General features: G+C 38.7%; 1 protein-coding gene across 2 annotated transcripts in view; it reads left to right on the top strand.

Annotated features, from left to right (window-relative positions):
• The window catches only part of CG17684 (uncharacterized protein), a 396,036-nt gene that overhangs the window by 193,865 nt on the left and 175,229 nt on the right, over positions 1 to 26,942 (top strand). For both annotated transcript variants that reach the window (NM_001015352.4, NM_001276228.1), the window contains 2 exons: positions 14,633 to 14,906; positions 14,960 to 15,227. In NM_001015352.4, the coding sequence (NP_001015352.3) occupies positions 14,633 to 14,906; positions 14,960 to 15,227 (542 nt within the window). The remainder of the gene's footprint in view (positions 1 to 14,632; positions 14,907 to 14,959; positions 15,228 to 26,942) is intronic.

Genomic DNA, 26,942 nt, shown 5'->3' with positions numbered 1-26,942 from the left:
AAAAAACATATTTTTGTTGTCATCGATGGTTTTACGAAGTTCGTACGTTTATACGCCACAAAGACCACTAATACAAAGGAAGTCATTACAGCCCTGAAGGACTATTTTAGAGCATACAGCAAGCCTAAATGCATCATTTCAGATAGGGGAAGTTGTTTTACATCCAAGGAATTTGATGACTTTATGTTAGAGTTCGATGTTAAGCATATGAAGATTGCGACTGGTTCACCCCAAGCAAACGGACAGGTTGAAAGAGTCAACAGAAGCCTAGGTCCAATGATAGCGAAATTGGTACAACCAGAGAAAGGCATATATTGGGACACAGTAATAGATAAAGTTGAGCACGTCTTAAATAATACACAGCACCGCAGCATCAAACAAACTCCAAGCAGAGTTCTTTTTGGTTTAGAGCAAAGAGGAAAAATAGTAGACGAGTTAAAAGAAAAACTAGAGGAATTAGAAAATACTGAAGAAGATAGGGATTTGGTAAAAATTAGAAATGAAGTTGAAAATAATCAAAAAAAGGCTCAAGCGTATAATAAAACACATTATGACAAGACCGCCAGACAGCCATCAGAATACAAAAAAGGAGATTATGTGATGGTTAAAAATTTCGACAGTACAGCAGGCATCTCTAGAAAATTGATTCCAAAGTGTAAAGGCCCATATGTGATATCTAAAGTATTAAGAAACGACAGATTCTTGTTAAAAGACGTAGAAGGTTTTCAGATATCTCGTAACCCATACCAAGGTGTCTGGAGCATCCAAAATATTAAGCATTGGATAGGCAACAAGAAAAATAAACGAAGACACAATTAAACAATAATAATACTAATATAATAACAGATTAATATTGTATGTACATATGTATAAATAAGGTAAAAGAATTCATCATACAACTAAGCAATCAATGTAAACCATGATCAGGGGATCAGTTAGTCAGGATGGCCGAGTTGTGGTAGGATGAACACTCATAAGGCCCACGAAGCATACGATCATATCCCCGTTAGGAATAAGTATATCATTGCTATCTCGCTCTTACTTATAAGCTAGCATTAAGAGATAAGAATGTACACCTAGCTCACTCTCTCTTTTGAGAGAGCATAAGAAAAGAGGAATACGCGAGACGCGGCATTCGGTGGCGTGAGCTTGAAGGGAGAAGTCGAATAAAGAGATTGTGAAGTTATTTAAAGGAAGGAGCACGTGTATTCATTTTTCGGCGTCCACAACATCAGAAGTGGTCATTACCCACTATGCCTGACACTAAATGGAATCAATTCTCAGTGCCCCAACTAAAGAAGTGGTTGGAAGCTCTTGGATGCCAGACTTCCGGCACAAAAGCGGAACTAATAGTGCGTCTGCAGGCCATTTCCCCAGAAACGCGTGGCGATTCACCGCCAAATAACGGATCAGCAGCAGAAGAGTTGGAGGAATTGGATGGAGCTGCAGCCTGGCCAAAGCAGAGAGAGCCACAGGGTGGAGACACACGCACGATCCCGTTCGACGAGCAGTCATTGCAGTCAGAACCCCCGGAGAACCTCGATCTGGATCAGCTATCGTTGGTGGATGCAGAGAGAGCCACTCTAAAAGAGCTTCGGGACGAGATAGAGGCAAACATGGCTGTGCTGCAGAGGATCCAAGCGGATATCGACGACGCGAACAAGAGCAAGTCCGCTCATGTTCGCCAAATCAATGACGTCATCGAGAACAACAGCAACGGAAACCACGGCAATGTTAACATATGCGCTAACAGCACCGACGCCAATGTTAACAGCACCAAGGTGACTATCGCCGCCGATAACATTGATATGGGACATACCAGTTTTGGAAAAGAAACCGCTGGTAGTGTTGTTCAGCACCAGAGTCGAAACGTAAACAAGCTTCTGGAATCTCCTGCAACATCGCTTGCCTTGGCAAAAGAGGTAACGATGGAGTTTGACGGCAGCTTATGTGCGCGCAATTGGGTCACGCAGTTTCAAAACATCGGAAAGATTTACAATTTGGACGACGGATGCATGCACATGCTGCTAATTGCCAAACTAAAAGGAAACGCACAACGCTGGCTGCACGCAAGCGCCACACGCATCCTAGAATCGACCGACCAGCTATGCGAACAGTTAATCTTCACATTCGAGATCAAGATGTCAAAAGGGGAACTGAGGAGCGCATTTCAAAAACGCGAGTGGCATCCGGATGAGAAATTTGCTGTTTACTTCGAGGACAAGGTGATGCTGGCCAACGACATCAACATCGATCTAGAGGAGCTCCTGGAAAACATCATTGAAGGAATCCCAGCACCAGCGTTGCGCAACCAGGCGCGCATACAGCGTTTCTCCGAGCCGGTGCAAATTCTGCGGGCTTTCTCGGAAGTCCGTCTGCCGAAGCACAAAACAGGGAGCAGTTCATCAAAGCGCCTTACTGGAGGAGGTGCAGCCAATAAGGACTTACGTTGTGCCAATTGCAACTCCAAAGGGCACTTCGCCAGGGAGTGTCTCAAGCCAAAGAGGGAGCCCGGATCCTGCTATGGCTGTGGGGCATTTGGGCACTTCGTCGGACAATGCCCGGAGCGCAAGAGCGCCAATATCAACAATTATGTAAGACTTGTCAAGATTTTTTTTCACAATAGCTATAAAACCCCATTAATTACAGAATGCCTCATAGACACAGGGAGTCCAATATCATTTACAAAGTTAAGCAGTGTATCCAAAGAAATTAATTTAGAATCCGCTTCAGGAACCTATTTCGGGCTGAATAAAAGCCAACTGACATTACATGGAAAAAGCTTATGTTACATTATAAAAGAAAAAGTTAAATGTTATTTTTATTTGTACGTGGTCCCAGACGAGTCTATGAGTCATAATGTAGTTCTTGGACGAAATTTCATGGAAGCGTGCCAGTTGAAACTGGATCCAGACGCCTTGGGAAGGATAACGGTCAACCCAGTCGATAGTAAAAGATATAAAAAAGCAAATAGTAAAACAATTAGTTCTATTGTTAGTGAAACAGTTAGTGAAACAGTTAGTGAAACAGTTAGTGAAACAGTTAGTGAAACAGTTAGTGAAACAGATAGTGAAACAGTTAGTCAAATGGATAATGAAACAGTTAATAAGACAGTTAGTAAAACAGCCAACGAAGCGAGTAGTATAGTTAGTCAAACTGTTAACGAAGCAGGTAGCAAAACAGTCATCGAAACAGTTATGCCTTTAGCCAACTTCACGGCGGATTCCGGACCTTATGCTGCGGTTGTGCCCAGTTATGAAGAAGCTGTTAGAGAAATTTGTAGCATTGATCACTTAGAGGATGAGCAAATGAACTTCATATGCGGCGAAAACAATAACCAAGCCTTAAACAGTCAGTTAAAGGAGATTATTAAACGCAACTACTTAAGCGTTAATAAGCCTACCGAGCCTTTAGTCAAATGCGAAATAAAACTTTGTTTAGAAACGTCAAAACCATTTAGCTGCGCCCCAAGAAGACTTGCCTACTCAGAAAAGGAAAAATTACAAAAACTATTAGATGACTATTTAAAAGAGGGAATTATTCAACCTAGTGTATCAGAATATGCTTCACCAATTGTTTTAGTCAAAAAGAAAACAGGAGACATACGGCTATGTATAGACTTTAGAAAACTGAACAAAGTTTTAATTAAAGACAATTATCCGATACCGCTTATCGATGACCTTTTAGACAAGCTAGTCAACAAGAAAGTTTTTTCGAAGCTTGATTTAAGAAACGGTTATTTTCACGTATTCGTTAATAAGGAATCAGTCAAATACACCTCATTTGTTACACCGTTAGGGCAATTCGAATTTCTCAGAATGCCAATGGGCCTAAAAACTGCATCGGCGGTGTTCCAAAGGTTTGTAAACAAAATTTTCGAGGATCTTATAAGGGATAACAAGGTAATTGTATACATGGACGACATCATGATTGCTAGCAAGAACTCGGAGGAGCATTTAGAAACTTTAAGGGAAGTGTTTATCAGATTAGCTCAAAATAAATTGGAATTACGAATGGATAAATGTGAGTTCCTTCAGACAAATATTAAATATTTAGGATTCATTATAAATGGTGAAGGCATTAGGGCTGATGACAAAGGAATAGATGCCATACAGCATTTTCCAGTTCCAGACAAAATACAAGCCGTTCAAAGTTTTCTGGGCTTATGTTCATACTTCCGTAGATTTATAAAAGATTTTTCAACATTAGCGAAACCTTTATATGACCTTTTGAGAAAAGATGAAAAATTTAAATTTGGAGAAAAGGAAATGAGCTGTTTCTCAACTCTTAAGGAAAAGCTGGTGCAAGCACCGGTCTTAGCAATTTATAATTTCAAAGACGAAATAGAACTGCACTGTGATGCAAGCGCTCTTGGTTTCGGTGCGGTGTTATGTCAAAAAAAAGAGGATGGAAAATTACACCCAATATTTTATTTTTCAAAGCGAACAACAGTCGCTGAGGCAAAATATCACAGTTTCGAATTGGAAACAATGCAATTATTCACGCACTGCGAAGATTTAGAATATATTTGTACGGAAAACGCTTTAAAATTATAACTGATTGTAATTCTCTCACTTTGACGCTTAACAAGACTGAACTTAATCCGCGAATAGCTAGATGGGCGTTAGAGCTCCAGAACTACGATTATGAGCTCATACATAGAGAGGGTAAAAGGATGCAGCATGTTGATGCTCTTAGTAGATGCACGAATATTTTGATAGTGGAATCAAATACGTTTGAAGACAATTTAGTAATCTGCCAAGGCAAGGATCAAAAAGTTCAAGAAATCAAGAAACTGCTGGAAAAAAATGAACACAAGTTGTTCGAAATGAGAAACGGAATAATTTATAGAAAATGTAACGACGGCAGACTTCTATTTTATGTTCCCACAGACATGGAAGATCATATTCTATATAAATATCACAATGAGATCGGACACATAGGTAGAGACAAAATGTTAGATGTTATTTCTAAATCTTATTGGTTTCCCAATGCCAAAGACAAATGTTTGAGCCATATAGAAAATTGTTTAAAATGTGTTGCGTTCTCTCCTAAGACAGGCAAGGAAGGATTTCTGCACTGCATTCCGAAGGGCAGCAAACCATTTGAACTAATACATATCGATCATTACGGCCCAGTCGACTCAGGCAAATCCAAAAAACATATTTTTGTTGTCATCGATGGTTTTACGAAGTTCGTACGTTTATACGCCACAAAGACCACTAATACAAAGGAAGTCATTACAGCCCTGAAGGACTATTTTAGAGCATACAGCAAGCCTAAATGCATCATTTCAGATAGGGGAAGTTGTTTTACATCCAAGGAATTTGATGACTTTATGTTAGAGTTCGATGTTAAGCATATGAAGATTGCGACTGGTTCACCCCAAGCAAACGGACAGGTTGAAAGAGTCAACAGAAGCCTAGGTCCAATGATAGCGAAATTGGTACAACCAGAGAAAGGCATATATTGGGACACAGTAATAGATAAAGTTGAGCACGTCTTAAATAATACACAGCACCGCAGCATCAAACAAACTCCAAGCAGAGTTCTTTTTGGTTTAGAGCAAAGAGGAAAAATAGTAGACGAGTTAAAAGAAAAACTAGAGGAATTAGAAAATACTGAAGAAGATAGGGATTTGGTAAAAATTAGAAATGAAGTTGAAAATAATCAAAAAAAGGCTCAAGCGTATAATAAAACACATTATGACAAGACCGCCAGACAGCCATCAGAATACAAAAAAGGAGATTATGTGATGGTTAAAAATTTCGACAGTACAGCAGGCATCTCTAGAAAATTGATTCCAAAGTGTAAAGGCCCATATGTGATATCTAAAGTAAGGTGTCTGGAGCATCCAAAATATTAAGCATTGGATAGGCAACAAGAAAAATAAACGAAGACACAATTAAACAATAATAATACTAATATAATAACAGATTAATATTGTATGTACATATGTATAAATAAGGTAAAAGAATTCATCATACAACTAAGCAATCAATGTAAACCATGATCAGGGGATCAGTTAGTCAGGATGGCCGAGTTGTGGTAGGATGAACACTCATAAGGCCCACGAAGCATACGATCATATCCCCGTTAGGAATAAGTATATCATTGCTATCTCGCTCTTACTTATAAGCTAGCATTAAGAGATAAGAATGTACACCTAGCTCACTCTCTCTTTTGAGAGAGCATAAGAAAAGAGGAATACGCGAGACGCGGCATTCGGTGGCGTGAGCTTGAAGGGAGAAGTCGAATAAAGAGATTGTGAAGTTATTTAAAGGAAGGAGCACGTGTATTCATTTTTCGGCGTCCACAATGTGCATCTTATAAGGATATGCTAAAAATACAAAGTGCATGAATAAGGGAATAAAAATTGTGCGAGATGTAGATTTGAGAGGGATTTTTATCTAAGGTTGTCCTTATGGACCACCCTCCCTCTAATAAGGACAGACGTTCCCACATCTGCTTCTACACGTTCTTCTGTGTAGAGTGCGGTTAGCTTATTCCCTAACCTTTTGTTCTTTTTGAGGTAGACCTTTTCACCTACCTCAAAAATTCGGTTTTGCCTAGTAGGGTTACACCTATCTAGGTAAGCCTTTTGTGATACAGGTATTTATTGCCAGTCTCTGAGCGTCGTGTGCAGAATGTAACGCATATTTGGGTTGTAAGTTTGTGACTGAGTGTAACGTTTTGTTATACTTTAGCGTGGCTCTCATGATGAGTTCGACGGTGTCGTTAACTTTTTTGTAAATTTTAGTGCACCTAGCTATCTCCGTAAATGTGCTGTGGAATCGTTTCACTTGCCCATTGGAGCTGCTGTGTAAAGGGGTTGCATTAACGATGTCAATGTCATACTGGTTTTTCAACAACGAAATTATGGTCTCCGAATTAAAGGATGCCTCGTTATCGCCGTATATTGATTTGGTGTTTGGAAAAAAATGCACCAATTTTGTATCGGTCTGCGTGCGTCTATAATGGCCCTAGAGGTTAATGGCTGTACTATGGCGAGCTTTGAGAACTTATCCACACAGGTTAAGAATAACTTTTTATACGTGGAGTAGATGTCCATATGCAGCATTTCGCCAGCATATGAGGGAATTGGGGTGACACCCAGTTCCCGCTTCTTGGGGTGCCTGTTGTACTTAGCCTTGGTGCATGTCTTGCAACTTATAACCACCTCGCTGGCGAGTTTTCCCATGTTTGGAAAATAGTATTCCTGAAGGACTTGCTTAAAATTTTCCTGGGCTGCCCTATGGGCGCGATTATGCTCGCGTGTGATAATTTCCCTATGCTCATTAGCATCAGTGATATCATTCACGAAGTTTTTGCAATGTCAAAACTTGATTTCTGGGAATCCCGTAACCGAGGTACGCTGGATGCATGCTAGAGTGGTGAGGTTTTAGTAAATAGCATTGACAACATTTACGTTTACAACTTCTTTAATCGATCCTAGCAGCGAGACTTTATTATCAAAGTTGATAATGTGTCGGTTTTTGTTTCCTAAAACAATAAAATGTCGCCGTGAGGGCTGGCTTGCCTCCTCCAGGATTTTTTAATTCCGGTAGCAGTTTAAAAGTTTATCGGTGGTTTCGACCGTGTAGGTCAGCGACAGTTCACTGTGGCTGCGTCGGAATGGGGTTCATTTTCCAAGGCATTAACTTTTTGACGGGACGAGGCGTCGGCCACAAAATTTTCCTTTCTAGGCTTATAGAACACTTTGGCGTTGTGTTCTTCGATGAACGCTTTCCATCGTTTTATTTTGGCGTTTGCATTCCGCTCGGACACGGCGAAGGTGAGCGGCTGGTCGTCCGTAAAAATCCTGATGCCATATAGGTCATTTTGCAATTTCCCAATAGCCCATAACTCCCTTTCGCTTGTTGCGTAATTTACCTCGCAGTCTTTTAATGTGCGAGATATCATTGTGATTGGTCTGCCCTTTTGGGATAGTACCGCACCAATACCGCTTGCTGAGGCATCGGTGGTCAAATCAAAAGGAAGTTTAAAGTCTGGGTATGTCAGTATTACATCTTCAGATGACAGAATATCTCGCAGGCGCTCAAACGCTCTGCGTTGGGTATCCATTCTCTCCCTTAAGTATGGAAGTAAGTGGTCTAGCTATAGAAGCGAAGTCTTTGACAAAACTTCTGTAGTAACTAGCCAATCCAAGAAAAGATCTGAGGCTGAACAAAGTTTTTGGTTCAGTGTACTCTTGTATGGTTTTTACCTTTTCCGGATTTGTTTTGGCTCCGTTTGATGTGACAATAAAACCTAAAAATTCAACACTTTCTTGAAGAATTTGATTTTTTCTGGGGCCACTCTCATGTTGGCCTGACACAGGCATATAAGAACTGTATCAATGTGCGTGGTCCGCAGCATTTTCGGAGAAAATTATTGCATCATATAGACGTAACAAGTTTTCCCGATTTGTTCGCGAAGCACTTCGTCAATTGCCCTTTGGAAGATGCTTCCGGCATTCTTTAGTCCGAAGGGTAGACGGCAAAATTCGTACTTTCCTGCGTTTATGGAGAAAGCTTTTTTTTCGCGGTCTTTCTCAGCCAGATAGATCTGGTGGTATCCCGATTTAAAGTCTAGGGTAGCAAAAAACTTTGCCTTTTCTAAGTTCGCTAGAATCATAGGAATACTTGGCATAGGGTACCGATCGGCAATAGTTCGTACATTCAGTTTCGAAACTTTTCCTTTTATGGATCATTTTTTTAAACTCAGCTTTTACTAAACTTGGGACTTCCACGTCATCGATATTTGTGAAGTTCACAGTGGTCGCATTCGTGGTATTTTTACTTTTCAGATACATTTCCATACCTGATTGCGCTGTTGGGTAGATCTAATGCCGCCTCGGGTCTTTATATAATTTTTTGCCGCTCCAGTATCTATGAGAATTTTTAAGACTCTCCCCGCCAGCCAGCCATTAAGAGCGGCTGCAGCCGCGTTTTTATGATCATCCTCTTCCTCCGCTTTGGCGGCTTGTTCAACCTTAAAAACCCTCTGGCGCCTTTGGCCAGAATTTCTCTCAGAAAAGTTTGGTCTTTTAGGGACATGTATATTACTTCCTTGCCTAAAGTTCGTGGGATGTCGACGTTTTGAAGATGATTGATCTATGTATAGATCAGGGGCCCAGTCATTATGTTTGCGACATGAACCGGTATTTTGATTCTTGTTTGGCTTTTTGAAATAATGGGGGTTTTTTCTGGGCCGCGTTCGGCACCAAAATTTTTGCCTTGTTTTTTAGGCGCACGGTGTTGGCTCTTGTGGAAATCAGTATTCTGATTTCCTTGCTCCACCGCCTTGGCGTATGTAGCCGCGAACATACTTTGTTCGATACTGGCCTCTACCTCTCTTGCTAATGCCAAAGCTGCTGGCAGGTTATAGGGCTGTGCTGGAAACACAACAGCCCTTAGGGATTTTTTTAGACCTGTAATAAATACATTTAGGGCATCATCCCTAACCTCTGTGTTAAGCAATGTGGTTCTTTCGTCGTCATATGTCATGATTTTGTTAGTAACGAGGGTCAATTTTCGTTCGACCTCGTCTTAGTACTGCATTAGGGTTAGCTCGCCCTGACGGACAGACTCAAGACCCTGTCGTAATAGGCGCACGGATGTTTTGTCTGCATAGGAGCAGTCTAGTCTAGCCAAAATGGCGTGAAAATTAAGCACTGTGTTAAGTGAAACTAGTAGTGCGCGCGCTGGCCTTTAATTTTGTTTCTAATAATTGTAACGGCTTGGTAATGTCCGCTACTGTCTGGATAATCTTTGAATAATTCAAAAGCATCGGTGGCCGATTGCCTCCATGCCACGTATTCATCCTGCATACCAGTAAATTCTGGAATTGACCTCACAATGTGTAAAGGTGTATTACACGGTGTTGCTCCCGGTTTTACAACTACCCTCTGGTAGCTTTCTACCTCTGGCGCTTCTACACGCAAATTTTTTATTTGTTGATTAACTAAATTGATTTGCCCCGCAAACTCGGCTTTAAGCCTTTGTTCTTGATTAGACAAAGCCGCCTGAATTATTGTGTATGTGTTATTTTCTGTCAGTGCTACTGGATTTCTGAGGGTCTCTCGGACGAACTCCTCTTCACTATCACTTTCCAATTCGCGTTTAGTTTCCCTATACGGGCCTGGGAAACTGACAAGGCCACTAACTGGTTAACACTAAACCCAAGTATAGAGTGGCCGAATATTTTAATTCGACAGAAATTAATTTGACTGTGGTATATTTATATTAATAACCGAGTGCTTGGCGTCTGAAATATTTATTTAGCGACGGCTGATATTAATTTGCCTTTATCTGAGAGTCACATTTACAATCGTACTTTATTTGAATTTTATATGTTCAAAGTTTTGGTGAATAATTTGTAGGGATTTTTATTTATTTTTTCCTGAAGCTGTATTAACTTTGATCAGCCCACTTACATTTTTGGGGGTTGTGAATTCTTATTTAGTTGGGTGCCAATTATGTTTTAAATCTGTTTCCTGGGTTGTCCCACGCAGCAGTCCAACGGGAAGGGGTGATGACGTCAGTCCGACTTGGCCGGGCTCTCGATCAGGGAGGTGTAATGAGTCGCCATCAATAATATAGTCTTTTGGGTTTTTATTGCAGCCGTCAGGCTGACTTAGGTTTTATTTAATATTTTTTATTTATATTTAGTTGGGCAGAAATGGTTCTGCCAGTTCAACGTCTTGATCGTGTCTGTTCTGTGAGTTTTAAAATATCTTTCGTCTTAGGCTAAGCTGCGTAGCTGCGCTGCCGGATACGCCAAGGTTATCGATAGGGCGAACTATGCACTTATGTATTATGCATTTGGTCGGCGTGGTAATGCTGACCATGCTCTTATACTTTGTAGCCTTCAAGTGGACGATCATGTTACATCCGCCCTGGGCCTTATTGCATGCATAAACATAAATATAAACATAGCAACAAAGTGCTGTTATATGTTGGTATACTATTATACTTAAATGTTCTTTAATATTACGTAGGCACATACTACAGTGGTGCGCAAAGTTTTGTTGCGCAGTTTGGTATAAGTTTAGTATATGTTGGGAGAACCTTCTCCGTTATTCACTGCCCTTAAGGCTAAAATGATCAATATTAAAAATGCGAGTGCTCTTTATTATAATTGCAATAAAACTGAACTTATTCTATTTTACAAAAGCTGATCGCGGCCGGCAAGCCGACCGCTCGTCCAGCAAAGTGCTGACACTAGCAGAAACAGCATATTTCCCCATATTGGGAAGACCAATGGGAACCAGACACGGCCCCTACAGACGTTTATGCTGAATCTGCATAGAAAATGTTAGGGTAACAACCCCGGACCTAATCAACTTAAGTTTACCCATTAGCAGTGTTAACTTATATAAGTAAACAAGACCATATAACCAGTTTGTATGATATTTCTAAATATTTCTCATCAAACGTTCCGAATACCCGTTATCTTTCGAGAAATTATAGAGAAGACTAAGGTGCATACCCTTGAACTGAAATCTCACCCTTGCGTCCATTCTTATGACTGCTTGTGCGCGCAGGAACACCCCCGACTGTGACGTTCCAATATGTATTGTACGCGAGATGTGCAATTGTAATTTTAAATGTTTTTATTAGCATTTTTATGAAAAGTATACCATTGGAAAATGCTTGATTTTTGCTTTTTTTTTGTCCAATGACACCAAACATTTTTTTTTTTTAGAGAGGGATCCCCACAGTATATACCGAATCGAATGTTTTTGCCTGTTTTCGGGTAATAGTGGGAATATACGGGAGTGTCCCATTCGGCGCTGAAGTACACCAATAATTATCTTTAGTTTAGCGATACCATGATACAAATATTATTATTAAGCAAAGTCATAATCCTTTAAGTAATCTGCCAAACCTATTTCAAATTATAAGCAAGTACTCTAGACATAAATATCTGCCCGATGAATTCAACTCAATAAGTAATATTATACCTAAACCTAAATGTGATCTCTCTAGCTAATTTTTCTTATACACCATTTAATCACAAACCTTTTAACTGGATTTTACTGAAACTTAATAAATGTTCTAATAAGAACTGTATTTATCAAATTTTTGGCTAATTATAATAGTGTCGTGTCACGGCTAAGCTAAGGTAGGTGTCTACACCGCCTTCACCATACCAACCCAACCCACGATCTGGCCATGTCCGTCTGTCGGACCGTCCGTCCCTCCGAAAACATTTGGCCCACCCCCATTCTGATGCCTAAAAACTACCCAAGTATCCCGTCCTCGTCGCAGAGCATTAAAAAAACCCCTAGGCAAGCATAACAACAGTATTTTAGATTTGGGCCTTTAGCTATCCTACCAACAGCAGCTTTGGAGATTCCTCTAATACCTTAAGGCTTTTAAAATGTGGATCTAGGGCGGAAGGGAGATCATCGGCTCGACGAAAACTATCTCTAGCTAAGCCAAAACTGTTAATCAGGCCTATCAAGCCCCGTTAGTTTGGAGCATAAACGATTTCATCTCGCTTACAACCCCTAGGCAAGTATCATAACAGTGTTTTAGATTTGGGTCCTTAGCATAAACTGTTCGACCGCTAAACCAGCGCACTTAGATTGTACCATGTTTATGTGCATTCAAAAACAACACCAAACAGCACTGCGAAGAACGCACGAAAGAGAGAGTAAACACAAGAGAAAGACAGAAAAGCAAAGAATTATATAATTTCTTTAAACTAGTGCGTTTCACTCGCGAAACGAACGGAGTTTTAATAACTATGTTAAAGAATATAACTATAAAAAAAAAGAATTAAAAAAACCTCCGCTGGCTTTACAAACACAATTCGGAGCGCAAAAAAAAAAAAACACGACCGTTTGCTTTGCAGAAGACGAAGTCGTAGTAGTACTTTAGATCTTAGCAAATTTTTCATTGTTTTACGTAGAGAATTAGTATTTTCCTGAAGTCGGACTTACTTGTCCTTTATGAAATTTAATAACGGTCATTGGTGGATTCGACACTAACGATAAAGTTGAAGCTGGATATAAGGCTTAAGTAGGAGAAGATTAACAAGAAAGATGAGATAAAGGACGAAAAGCTGCTGTGGAATGAGGAGTGGCGTGCTGAGACGTTGGCCAACATTCATTAAATTTAGTACTTATCATAAAAAAGCTTGGGTTGCGACTAGTTTAATAATTTTCAGTCAATGGGGATTGGGATATATCAAAACTAATTTATTTACTTTATTTATTTATATATATTTTGTCAAGAAACAGTTATCACGCTGCAAAGAAATTGTATTTTGGACTTTCACTGTAAAAATAAAGGCCTTTTATTAAAATGTATGAATTTTTTTATTAATATCTATTTATTCATATTTTTTTAACAATATGTAAGAAGGTAATAACAAAAAGATAAATATTTTACAAATAAATAAACAAAATCAAAATTTTCTTACATTTGTCACTGTCAAGAAAGTCTTTGCACAAAGTATTTAAGCTATCTTAGACTTATAGTTTATAGCAAATTATAATACCTTGAGGTAATTCTAATATTTTGTATTCATTCCCTTAGCTTTACTTTTTTCGTTTACCTTATTTTATGTGTTTTTGTCTTGCATCTAAAAATGCATAGCTTAATTTTTGTTCCTTTGTATTGTTGAGGGAATAAATAAGACTGCAATTAACGGAATTTAATTGGCTTTTTAAGTACTGATATTTGGGTAATTTTTTCCACCTGAAATTTTCAAAACATAATAGGTGATCCCGAAGCTGCGGATAATAGACTTAAACATATGTAATTAATAATAGGATTTCGTAGAAATAAAGAAATGTTAATAGGTGTTTCCGCCTAGGATTCGGACCGTAATCGGTTATAGCCGAATTGTATTTTCTTTGTAGCAATTTGTCTGACTGAACAAGCGAGTCGCACCACTCTATGTGTGCAAATTAAAATTGTTACTACTTATTTATTTAAAAAAAATGGTTTTTATTTTTTATTGTTTAATATTTACAAGACACTTTATCACTAGCTTATCTTTTGTTTGAAACTGTTCCCGATCTCGCCCCGTTTCAGATTCAATTCAGACTGATCTTCTAATTCTTAATCCTGATCCAATCAACCTCGGCCAGAAGCTTTTGATTTGAACTTTCAGTTATGTTTAGATAAAAGCTTTATGCTGAAGTTATTTCCCAGCATTGTGAAATTGAAATTTACTGACGGATGCAGTTTGATTGAAGCGCAATAAGGTGAATAAGGTGGCTTGGTCTCCAAGTGAAGGTTGTGTTTACTTTATCGGGTGGTTAAGTTTTAGCGACAAAAACGAGGGTAAAGGCAAAGACACTAGAATAACTAAATAAATTCTAGTGTCTTTGGTAAAGGCAGCCTAAGTGTTGGCGACAAAAACAAGGACAGCCTAAGTTTTGACGACAAAAACAAGAGTAAGGGAAATGCTGCTGAGATTTGAGTTTGAGATGAGTTTGAAATTTGTTTATCTACTGAAGCAGATTGATATATTTATGGGTTGGATAACTTGAATATCTACCTCTCTTACGTTTTTATAAACACTCACTATTACACATAACATACTTAACAATTTTTTAAATTTAAATTGTGAAATTATTTACAAATTATGTACTCTGTCATTACATTCATAGATATGTTGACGAACTTCTGTATTGGTCGGGTCGCAGAATGATATTAGACGAATACTTGCAAGGAGATTTAATACCTAGAAGGTTACCTTCTTCTTGGGTAACAACTCAGAAGTATGTTTTTCAATCAGATGATGGAAGTCTAGCAGTCTTGGATACCACCACAAACTTAGTAAAAGTATTGGTAACTAATCACACTCTTCGCCAACTAAATGTTCGAAGGTATTTGTGCTCCAGCGATCTAAAATATGTTTTATTCACGCATAATGTAAAAAAAGTAAGTGTTCTTCTAAACAGTACTCTTTAATAATAAACAAACTCTTTTTGTAGAATTTTCAGAAATCATTTACCGCATTTTATACAATTTATGATGTAACCAATGATCATCACACGCCAGTAAAATTAAAAGACACATTAAAGGTACAAAGAACTCGCCTTCAGTATGCATCTTGGCTTGGCAATACGACTGCAATAATATTTGTAGTAAAAAATGATATTTTTATTCGACAATCGCCTTTAGTGGAGGAAGATATAAGAATAACCTCTTCTGGACATGAAAACCATATATATAATGGTGTTCCTGATTGGCTTTACCAAGGTATATTATTCAACTGATATCCCAAAATCATATTACACAGGGGTGATTCGTAAATAGCTTCAGCCCTAAAATCCCTTTGCGGTGCTTTTCTTTGAATATAATTTAAAAGTTCACAGTAAGCGGAGCCACATTGTTTACTTCTTTATTTAAGCACCCACATTTCAAACATTCTTCAACAAGAAAAGTTTATAAGGAACAATATATTAACAAACATAGTTTCAAAGATTAATGAATAGATTACGAAGGCTCAAACACTTTGAATTTTATAAAATTGCCAGTAACCACTCAGCCAATATGAAAGAATTTGTGAAATTGTTTTAATAGATGAAATGATTTTGCTTAATTAAATATTTACGAAACACCCTTATGTATATGAATAATAATAAAAAGATTATTATAGATTACTTTAAGATCAGTAAAGTGTCAGACTGGGATAATGTGATAAAGTCTATCGGACGGACTAGCAAAATAAGCTTTTAGTTTATTAAGGACCATCAAATTCCCTTAACCCCTATGCTTGCGCCGTCTCTTTATATGTAGGACGCGTTATTCCGTTATTTCACTTCTTCGCGCACGGCCCTCGGGTCTGAGGTCGAAAATGACTAGGGTGTGGTAAAAATTGCTAAGTGAGAAAAACCACATTTGCGAATGTCAATAATAAATAAGGTAAAGAGTAACGAACACAGGTACCCTTGTGGGACACCGAATAAGACTAAGATTAGTGAATATGACCGTGCTGACATGGTGATATAAATGACCTAAAAAGGTGCTGGAAATGAAGAGTGATACAATTTTCAAAAAGCGTAGGGAAAGCCGGAAATTGAGAGATTCCTTTGTAATTGCTTGCATACAATTTGTTACCCTTTGTGTGAAGAGGAATCACAAAGAGCTCCTTCCATACATGGGGAACTGTAAATATTCCAGAGATAAGGTAAATATTTTAAGTAGAGGCTTATACAAGGATTGCCCAAGGATTTGAGCACAAGGCCAGGGTTTTCGTCGAAACCTGGCAAATAGACGGGCTTAACACGCTGAAGATCGTAAAACAGTCAGCTTTCGGTTAGAGTGGGATTACATATTAGATTCGAATTTAATACCGCGGAAGAGTTTGGCTGTTCGGAATGAGGCAACTTAGAATACGTCGTTTGAAATATAGCTATTGCCCAATCAGTAGTATTTTCAAAAAGTAGCGAGGAAGTGTACGAAATTATTTTGCACTTAGTGTGAACGAAATTAAAAAAACTGTTTCCGATCCTGTGCGAATTAGAACAAAAAACGGGTTAAATTGTTATTTTAACACTGAGCACTACATATTAGGAAGGATAGACTGAGATCCGGTATTTCTTAAATTTTGTATAAAGTATTTACTTTCTTTCTTTATTAAGCCAAGGAGGTTTGTTAAAGATTCACGGATAGTACATCGGAACACAAGAGTTAACAAATGATTTGCTTGCGGTATAGAAAATATATATGTCAACATTATATTGCAGGAGTGCGCATCCGACCAATTAAAGCCACCTTTAAAAAATATTTAGCCTCAGAAAGTTCGCCTTGCGAAAACAATGAATTCGCTTGGTTGATTTCACTTTTATTATGGTACCTATATATTGTCACCTCGAAAGTAGGGCGATGTGGATCTTCAAGCTGAGTAAGCGGTTCTACTCCGGACAGAAACACACTTTCAGAACTTGTTACAACACATAGATCCAAAAATCGACTAAGACAGTCTTGAATATAACTAACTTGCGACAAGGATATGTCGAGCAAGCCGTCAATAAAATCATGTAGTGCTATAGGGATTTCGACTTTTCGTCAGGGGACCACATGTGCCAGGTATATTTAAATCAGTTAGAACAAATTGGTCCCTTTCGGTCATCTGTAAAGATGGAAATTTGAATGTGCTTTCTGGCGTGGTGAATTCTGTTGCACTTGTAAGTCTTATTTCTGGATTCTACACGGAAGCTTGTTAGTAATAAGTTCAAATTTGCTTGAATTTCTACGTAAGTTCAAGGTAAGATTGCCTGCCGTCCATGCCGGGTATTTCGCTGCAAACTTATCCAGCTTTCTTTCCATTTCTGCAATAAATTCACACGAAACATGCGATCTTTCTCACACATAAGTGACTATCGTTAATTTCATGAATGCCCACAAATAAATTTGAATATTGCATTCAGTTTTTCAAGAACTAGACATTATGTGCGACACTTCTAGAAGGGTCGCATTGCTAATTGAGCGGTTGCTATCTAAAAATTTAATTTCTGCGAAAAGTCGCAGATAAAGGCAATATGTTCTAAATAGGGTATTAAACCATTGCAATGGTTAAATTAACTTAAATTAACTCATAACAGTTTAACGTATTTCCAATGTATTGATACTAAAATACTTCAAATTTGCATACTTGTGAAAAACACATTATTGTAAAAAAAACAGGCCAAATGCCCCATAGTGCATTGGACGTCATGGACTAACACACTTACTCAACAAATTTCAACAATTTTTTTTAAACTATTCATAGGGAAAATTTTATTTTTAAAGTTGGACGAGGACATCACTGGCTAAAAAAAGCTAAGTTTAGTTAACACGCACAAAGTAAGCAACATATTAGTAAAATACATTAATGGGCTTAGACCTTGTGGTTGAAAAGAAATGCCCGATGGCAGCTGACAGCTATAATTTTTGCATTTTCGTTTTATAACATTAACTTTTGATTATATCTTAATCCGTTAAGAAAAATGTTCCAAAAATGTTTTAATGACACTGACAATGTCATTGAAACCACTTTTTAATAGCACATTTTCGGAAAATATCAGGTCAAATTATCAGTGACAGCTTAATTGTTTCTTGGTTCTTTTATAACATCTCTTTGCTACAGTTTTGCTTACGCTAATATACTGACTGAGTCGGAAGTGAAATTGGAACGGAAGCGGATATATGGGTGTAGAGGGGTTTTTGGCGAAGGGCGGCAAGGGTGAATGCCGTGGTGGTAACTCAGTACTTGTCGAGGGGCTTCGGCTTCGGAATGTAAAGGATAACTGCTGAAGCGTTATCTCGCTCACACGTTAATACATAGTTTTTAATATTAAGAAGAAAAAAAATTTCGACTGGATTCCCTTCCTAATTCCTTTTAAAATCAAAGGTGCTCCGTAAATCGTTTCAAGGTCAAAACTTGGGAAAACTCCTTAAGCGGTGATCCGCCCAATAACTGAATAACTACCCGTTATTCGTAGAGTAAAAGGGTATACAAAATTTGTTGAAAAATATGTATCACCATCGACCATCTAAATTATATATATTCTTGATCAGGATCAATAGCCGAGTCGATCTGGCCATGCTCGTCTGTCCGTATGAACGTCGAGATCTCAGGACTATTAATGCTAGAATTTTGAGAATCAGCATACACAAACCGCACAAAACTGCGACGCCCACACTTTTGAACCATTTGTTGAAACTTTTTTTATAATTTTATTAGTATTGTAAATTTCTTTCGATTTGCAAAAAAAAATGTTGTCACGCCCAATCTAACGCCAATCTTCGCGCCAGCATTTCAAACATTTTTCAGTCATTATTGAGCTAATAATCTTTTTAATTAGCTTTGGTTTAAAAATGAAACTACTTTGTTGTGCGTGCTCAAGGTTTCCGGAATTGGGTCATCCCATTGTAGTACTGTTGTCCAACTTTCATGAAATATGAGATTGACTGTTGTCGGTGAGGCTATCCCAAGCGGATTGTAGATTTGGGAAAGATTTAATAGTAAAACTCGCTTTGTAGGAGTATGGCTCGCAACCTGTTTTCCATTGAATTCCAAGAATTTTGAATGAGGGATGTGTGGCTGAGCTGTTGAGGAGCGGTACAGGTTCGCAGTTGCGATCTTCTTCTTCTAACAAGGATTTTAAAAGGCGAAAACAGTTTGATCTCCATTTCCGTAATTTAAATAGCAGTCCAAGTTCTTAAATCGAATCGCATCCTGTAGGGATATCGTTGACCTGTAGGAATATTGTCGACATAGTGCACAAGCGCGAGTTATCTCCCAACGTAGGTCCGGCAGTTTGTGTAGGGAAGATTTTGGTGGTATTGATCCCAAGAGAAACGTCCGTTGGAGTTGAGTTTGAAATTCTGAATGAATGTTTTATTTCTTTCTCCTCATTTTTATAATTTTGGTTTGGTACATTTATGCTTATTCTAATATGCTGGCTGACCGAAAAGTAGAAGTGGAGCGGATGCGGATCTGTGTTGTCAAGTGGCCCGTTGTTTGGATCGATTCAGCATTTCCAATGGTAATCGATCCAAGACTCAGATTTCATACATACAAATTTTTTTCGCTTAAATCAGATTGCATATAACTAAGTTACAACGTTTCAAACCTAAGCAAATAGTCAAACCTATTCAGTTGAGCGGCACTGTATGGATCGTGGTTCCTCACTGTATCCTGCTGATCTGTATTTTCGTTTCCAGATCCTCCATCCTCAGCTCGTGTATTCCCAGCTCCTGGGTTGTCCTGTTTCTCTTAATCGTCTCTATCCGAGGAATGTCCAACTTCAACTCTACTGTGCCAAGCTCCTCTACCGCTTCGTACTGCACGTTGTTTACCATTGCCTTGCAATGGGTGAATTTTATAAGGGCTGATCCATTCCATGTTTTGTCGACTCCGCAACCCGTCTGTAGCTTGACATTTCATCCATTGAAAATTGCGATGTAGCCGGCCTCCGGTTCGAAGATCATTGCGACCAATCCGACATCCTTCGTTTCGCATTCCGCTTCCTTTCCTCTTAACAGTCTTGTAATACATTTAGAATTGATTTGACTTATATTTTTATCGTTTATACATATATAAATGTTCCTTATTAACTGACATTTTTCTTTATAGTAGATTATTTCATTCTCATGAATCCCCATATAATTTGGAGTTATCACAAATTCTGTGTTATTCATGGGAAGTGGTATTAATCTTCGGAATGAAAATATTTCTTTCTTAAATAACGACCATTTAATTAAAAACAGTATGTCTTTATTATTGATGATAGTGCTTAATTCTAAAAATTCGTACATATGTTCGTCGGATAATAATTGTATCTCTTGACTCTCTAATTCGTGGACACACCTGTCCGTTTCTTTCTTGTCGAGTAGGAATCTGGAAATTACTCCTAACTTAGCCAACTACAGGCTCTCGGCAACGACATTCAGGTTCAAGGCCAATATATCTATGGTAAGCGAAATTCTGTTGATATATTCTAACCTGTAAATCCTCCTGTCTTCTTCTATAATTGACTTACTTATTATAGTTATTAATAAGTGTGTTCACTCTACTCTGCTCTTCCTTTATGTATTTCGTTAAGTTCTTAAACATGAAATTGACCTTGCTGCCTGCTTCCTCTTGTAAGTTTATGCTCTCTCTTAGGCTTTCCTCTTCCTCTCTCATCTTCCTTATCTCTTCCTCCAACTTTTCCGCGTCGTTTGCGTCTAAATTCCCTGTTATCGCTTTCATTTACCTTTGGGTACACCTCGGCCTGAAACGCATTGATTTTCTGTAAATAATCGTGTTCATTATTGAATGTAACGTTATTTAGGAAATCCTGCGTTCTGCCTGTAAAGAGTTCTTGAGGTGTCAGCTTTGTTGCTGAATGAATGGCGTTATTGTATGCTATATGCTATGCTATGCGCTTCACACTGTAATAACCTAATAACCCTAGGAAGGATTTTATCTGCTCCCTGGTTTTCGGGACGGTGAATTTCTTAATCGATTCAATTTTTCCCGGATTCGGTTTGATTCCTTATGGGGTCACTACGTGTCCTAATTATTGCAGTTTAAAATTAGCTTCCGTGAGTTTTTTAAAGACTTTTCCCAAATTCGCAATATGTTCCAGCAAGGGACATTATCATCAATCTGATGATAACCACTTGCTAAGTCTAACGTAGAGAAGTACTTCGCTCTACCGAGGTTTTCTAATACATCGTTTATTATAGGTAGTGGGTATCTATCCTTTATCACCTTTTCATTCAATTTTCTATAGTCCACCACCATTCGTCATTTTCATTCTCCTGAGGCATCCTTGTTTTTAGGCACGATCCAGACCGGAGCACTCCACGGCGAATGGCTATGTCCATTTATCTATTGGTCTAAAAGTTTCTCCAGCTGTCTTGCGTTGTCTCTTCTTAAACGCATGTCTATATCTATAAGGCTTGGCATAAATGGGAATGTCATCTTTTGTATTAATGTTTGACTTCGTTTGTAAAAGATAACTTGTCTCCTTATTTGTGGAATATTCTCGGATACTTCCTACAAATTCTGCGAAGTTCTCCGAGTTCTTTTTTGTTCAAATGGTCTGTTCTGATCTTGTCAAACGGAATGCAACTATTACCGTTCTTTTCCTGTTCAATAATGTTTAGTTCAAAATGTTGTGTGGACTTAAATTCAACGACATTTATTGGTTCCTCTAAAAAGAACTCCTGGTCTGACTCTGCGTAGTTAATCACCTTTAGCAGGCTTTGTTTTGACACTGCCCTATAGATACCTTCTGAAATCTCCATGTCTTCTTTGTGGTCCTGATTATTAGGAAATCCCCATCTTTTAGCTGCACCGGAACAGATATAACTCTTTGCGATTCGGCTCCTATTGTATACAATTCTGATGGTCTGTAGGCCTCAAACTGAATCTTCTGTTTCATGTTTCAATAACCGCCTTTAACTGCTGCAGCATATTCTTTACGATCAACCCCTCGAAATTTAAAGAGAAGCATTCTTATTTTACCAACTCTTTCTAACTCTGCGAACATTAGTATAAATGCTTCCCTCTCAACTTCATGCTACGGCGTGATGGTTTTAATGGCTATTGTGTCTTTTAGTTTCCTTATTTATTGCGGTTGTACTAACTCTGGTCGAATAAATGAAAAGGTGGATCCTGTGTCGATTAATAATTTTATTGATCTTCCCGGCGTCGTCTTTACTAACAAATAGGGCAATGTCGAATGACCTTTCCATGTTCCTAAACATCCTGTGGGTTGTTCGAGGCTGACTGTGGAAAATTTTCGTCATCCTCTTGAATGTTATGCAGCTGACCCCTGCAGTGCCGCTTGAATTAAACTTTCTTTTAGAATTGTTCGAGTTATACGTCGGTCTGGACTGTCCAGAATCGTCAGCGGCCAGTTTGCTGCCTTCTGTGTTTGTTGGTGGTTCGATCGGTAGCTGTCCCCTGCCATTGCTTCTATAACCGTTAGTGTTATACCCGTTTTTATAATTGTTTTTGTTAAAATTGTTACTATTATAACTGTTCCACTGCCTATCTCGGTTCGTTTGATTCTGATTCCATCTGGAATTCCTGTTCTGATAATTGCGATGTGGTCTTTGATAGCCTGTAGAGTCTCCCTGATTGAAATTACCTGTCCTGAATAGGGTATGGAATTCCGAAATGTGGCCATCCATTCATACCCAGCATGGCAAACGGCATCGGAAACGGAGGAGGATTATTTCCTCCCCACTGGTACTGCGACCAAATTCCCGTCTCCAACACCTGGGACTCCTCCTTCTCATGCTCCTGTTTCTGAGTTTCGTCAGTGCTCTTGTCTCGCGACTCTGACCTCTGCGTTTTCGAATCTGGGTCGACGCTTTCCAAGGCAACTAACCTATCCTCCCTACAAGCTATCTCATAAATCTTGGCTATATTCAGGACCCCCATATTCCTTACCGTTCTCCTATCGGTCCCCTTAAGGCCGAAATATAGGCGTTCAGTGCCATCTCCTTATACCCTTTAATTTTTTCAGTATGCTGTTTTCGCCTGTTTCGGTCAAACTCACCAAGGCCTTCTTCAGAGTCATAACCATAGTTTAAAGGGTTTCTACGTTCAGCTTCTTTTCTTTGATATGGGAAAATTCCATTATCAGGTCTAGCTCTGATCTTTTGTCTTTAAAGTGGGATATCAATATTCTTTTAATTTGATCCCAATTTAACTCTGCCTCGTCCAAATCTAGGACTTTATCCGCTGCTCCTACTATCTTGCTCCGGACTGCTCGTAGTGCTATAACTCCTATATTCAATCTTCCTTTTCCCCTAATCAGGCCTAACACCTACTCAACTGGTGCTAAGAAAGCATCTAACTTTCACCCTTCACCATCACCATCCTGTCCGTCCGTTGGGTTCGACATATTGTAATTATCCCACGTGTACGTATTTTGTTTGTGTTTAAGCAGTGTACTTATTCTAGTGATTTAGTTTATCAGATATGTTTGAATTGCCGAACTTATATCAAAATATCTAAAAGTGGATCCCCGAGTATCTGTGTGTGAAATGAAGTTCTGTAAATAATTATTATGAGTAAATTTCTTTATTCTAACGTCAATATTACTTAGAAAAAATGGGGTTTAATAATCTTGTCGCTTGCTTTTATTTTCTTTATTTACTTCTTTATTTATTTATTTATTTATATTTTTTGTGAACGAACTGAATTTTTTTTAATTTCTAATCGGCAATAGAGCCGTTCGGCTCGACAATTTTTCCTACCCTCGAACTTGTTGGCACTTCCCGCTGCGCACCAACCTTCTACTGCCACCGACCGGCGGCATGACATCGTTCGACCGGCGAGCCCCCTAGTCGTATTGAACTTCCAGCAACCACCACCACTCTGACGGTTCGAACCCATTTTCTTGCACTTCTTGAATTAACACTTTTCTTTTAACCAACCTTCGGCCTGGCCTCTACTTCTCCTGTTCACACAAGGTCAGTTCTTTGATTTTCGTATTTTTCTTATGTAGCATTATTCTTTTGATTTGCCTTATTTCGGCTTTTTCCTCTTTGATTGTTTTTCCTTTCTTATTGTTTATATTTATATTTTTATATTATATTATAAATATTACATATATATTTGTTCGTTATTTATTGTTATTATGGTTTTATTTTCATACTTTTTGCGCTTACGGTTTTTTTGTTTTTTTATTTTTATTTCCCAATGCCATTTCTAATTGTTAACTCGCGGTTTATTATTTCCGCCTCCATTTTACACACTTCACTCTACTCACTGTTTTTACTGAATGTTTTATTTCTTTCTCCTCATATTTATTTTTTTGGTTTGGTACATTTATGCTTATACTAATATGCTGTTTGACCGAAAAGTAGAAGTGGAGCGGATGCGGTTCTGTGTTGTCAAGTGGCCCGTTGTTTGGATCGATTCAGCATTTCCAATGGTAAACCGTGGGTATCGAAGAAAATGGTGAAAATGGAGCAATGGGTAAGTCATATTCTTGAGCCAAACATTGCGTTGAAAGTTGGTGTGGGCTTTGGAGAATCGGATCCCTCGAAACATCTTTTAGATATCGGCGCATAGTAAAAATTGATGATGTCGAAAGCGTAAACAAGCGGCGGTCTATCTTGTAGCCGGTCATTGAGCGACACTCCTGTGCTGTCCTTGCCGGATCCATCAAAGACCACGCGACACTTGGTGGTCAGACTATCCAGCTTGATGACATCGTGGTGCAGCAAATCTGCGTTTTCTTGAGTCTGAGCGGGTGTAAGCTGGTTCATATGACCCCCCCCTGAATCTACAAAGAATCCTCGTAATGCTGCCTAAGTTTCCGTTTTAATAAGACCAGACGGTTGATGGCCTTGTGTAAAGTTAATCCATGGGCGGCGCCACATTCTTAAAGGGGTACACCGTCCTCTGAGAGCGGTTATGTGTCCGCAAAATGTCGCTCGGTGGGATCACTGGCGTCTAAAAAAAAACCTGGCTTGGCTGGATACTGTCCATCTCGATAAATGAATGGGTTTGAGCCTGCCATAACCCAATCAATGATTGTATTGTGAGCAATAGAAAAGCCGTCACCAAACCGTTTGCATTTTCCAGTGTAAGCAGTACCCTGTTTGCATTTGCTAGTGTAAACCAGGCTTGCAAAATGTTGGAACTTGTAAGGAAAGCGCGCAGATTTGCCTCCACGTAGAGGATGACGTGTCAATCGGTTGGGCTCGAAGTAATGACGTCAGCGATGTCAAAATGAAAGAGGGTAATTCGGGGAATTGATTCGAATTGGGGGAGTTTGTAGATCACCGTCTACAAAACCACAATAAAGTACAACTGTCGTCAATTAAAAGCGATGTTGGCGATCCGGCTCGACGACTTTGGTTTATTTTCTTTGCGAAGTTTGGACGCTGCCAAACGCACCGCTATGCATATCGCTAAGGCAGGCATTGGTTACGATAGGTAGAATTGAATTAAAAGCAGAACGCAGCGACAAAGGTGCAGACGAGAGAGTACAAGAGGGAGCTCACATAGATAAATATAGCTGAGGTCCCTCTGACTATTTGTGTCTCCAATGTTGGCAAAAACTGAAGAAATAAATTAGGTGCTGCTGGCGTCTGCGAGACCCGACATACCTCCCCCCGTTGAGAGCGTGGCCTTTAACAGAATTCCTAAGGCGCAGCAGACGCAGCTCATTTAATTCGGTACGCCGATTGGGTTTCGGACACTGACTCCAGCGATGATTTCTTCAGCTAACCATAAACTCGAAGAAGGACAACAGAGGTTGAACGCGAGGCAGGTGTGCGGAGACTACAAATAAGAGGATCTTCGACGAACTTACGAACTTTCGTCACTGATGTAGGTGGCCCAGCAGCAATGTAGACCGCGACATCTGCGCGACTGCAACCTCCACAAACAATTGCATTAGCGGCAATCCCAACAAAAGCTTGACTTGACTGGGGCCAATCAGTAGGTCTATCTGAGTCCGCGAGCTAAAGATTTTTGGGTATGTTCCAGTTGCACATATCAATGTCTAAGCAGGGCTGACTTTCAATAATATTACCTACAATAACTGCAGTGATGTCGGTCGAGTAGATAGTTGTTCGAGATCGCATTGAAATGTTTATGTTTATGTATTGTACCACTAAACTCGAACCGTGTGGACGTGTTTATTCTCTGCGCTCAGAAAATTTACAAATAGTGAATATATACCAACAAGAGACCTCGTTAAACACTGCTCTCGCACACAGCAAACGGTCATTTCTGTTAAAAAAGCAACCGCAATTGAACTTGTTTGAAAGCATAAGTTCCACATCATTAAAAGCTACAGTTTCTTCTAAATCATAGAATTACCCCGTCGAATGCACGAATTGCCAGGAATGTGGCTATCACTTTATTACAAGACACTTATTCTTATCTAGTGATTCATTTGTAATGATTATTTGTTTTTTATTTTTGCGGGTAGCTAAGCGCTGGCAAAGGCAATGACAAAAACAAAGACAAAGGAAATGCCGACGAGATTGAGAATTGAAATTTGTTTATTAACTGTGGAAGGGTGCTATGTTTATGGGTTGGATAACTCTCCTCCTTCTAAAATGACGCGTCCCGCTTCATTATTAATTTCGTTTAAACGCTCATTTAATTCTGTTAAAAATTTTACCTCATTATTTGGTTTTTCTAGTTCTGGCCGTTTTTGTTTGGTTACAAATATATAATATCTGAATTTTATTATTAATATAGTAATGAAATACAAAATGATTAAAATTAATATTATAAATGAAATTGAAATTTTCCAATTTTTCCAAGTTAAGTAAGTGCAAATTGATTCTCCATTTCTAAGCGGATAAAACAAGTCTTATCTTTACTTATAACACAATAGTTGTTAAAAAGTTCGTTTTTAAAATTAGATATTCCATAAAAGGTATTTTGCGCATTTTGCGACCTGATTACTTATTAGTAATTTTCCATCATTATGTAAAATGGATCTGGCATAGTAA

This window comes from Drosophila melanogaster, chromosome 2R (assembly GCF_000001215.4).
Source record: "Drosophila melanogaster chromosome 2R".
Classification (NCBI taxonomy): Eukaryota; Metazoa; Arthropoda; class Insecta; order Diptera; family Drosophilidae; genus Drosophila; species Drosophila melanogaster.
This window is presented reverse-complemented; position numbering and strand designations above follow the sequence as displayed.